Source organism: Seriola lalandi, unplaced genomic scaffold, assembly GCF_002814215.2.
Source record: "Seriola lalandi dorsalis isolate HSWRI2012SDOR001 ecotype SW California unplaced genomic scaffold, Sedor1 jcf7180002054037, whole genome shotgun sequence".
Classification (NCBI taxonomy): Eukaryota; Metazoa; Chordata; class Actinopteri; order Carangiformes; family Carangidae; genus Seriola; species Seriola lalandi.
In genome coordinates this window covers 1-493 of record NW_019524590.1, presented here as the reverse complement: position 1 = coordinate 493, position 493 = coordinate 1, and the positions used below count along the sequence as shown (strand labels likewise).

Genomic DNA, 493 nt, shown 5'->3' with positions numbered 1-493 from the left:
ACATACTAGTGGCTTATTAAATTTAATGGAGGAAATCATCTACAAATAAGGTAAAAACATTTAGAGACCTGGAGCTTCTCTATAACACACCTGGGGCAACAGTGACACTATGTGGACCTAAATCACTGAAATCGAGTTTTTAGAATATTTATCACAAAACAAATGGATTCGTTTGTAATAACTCGGAGGAATTGTTCTTAGTTGAATGAGTGTGTGGCCCTGAAAAGGGCCTTTATGTAGTCGGAACCAGCAGCTGTTTACTTGGAGCTGGTGTACTTGGTGACGGCCTTGGTGCCCTCAGACACGGCGTGTTTGGCCAGCTCCCCGGGCAGCAGGAGGCGGACGGCGGTCTGGATCTCCCTGGAGGTGATGGTGGAGCGCTTGTTGTACTGAGCCAGGCGGGAAGACTCTCCGGCGATGCGCTCGAAGATGTCGCTGACGAAGGAGTTCATGATGCTCATGGCCTTGGAGGAGATGCCGGTGTCGGGGTGGA

At 49.5% G+C, this 493-nt stretch overlaps 1 protein-coding gene across 1 annotated transcript; it reads right to left on the bottom strand.

Moving 5' to 3' along the window:
• Window positions 1-6: 6 nt before the first annotated feature.
• LOC111652548 (histone H2B 7-like) lies at window positions 7-487 on the bottom strand. The gene has a single exon (XM_023402829.2). The coding sequence runs from the start codon at window positions 459-461 to the stop codon at window positions 258-260; it is 204 nt and encodes a 67-aa protein (XP_023258597.1). The 5' UTR covers window positions 462-487; the 3' UTR covers window positions 7-257.
• Window positions 488-493: the final 6 nt, after the last annotated feature.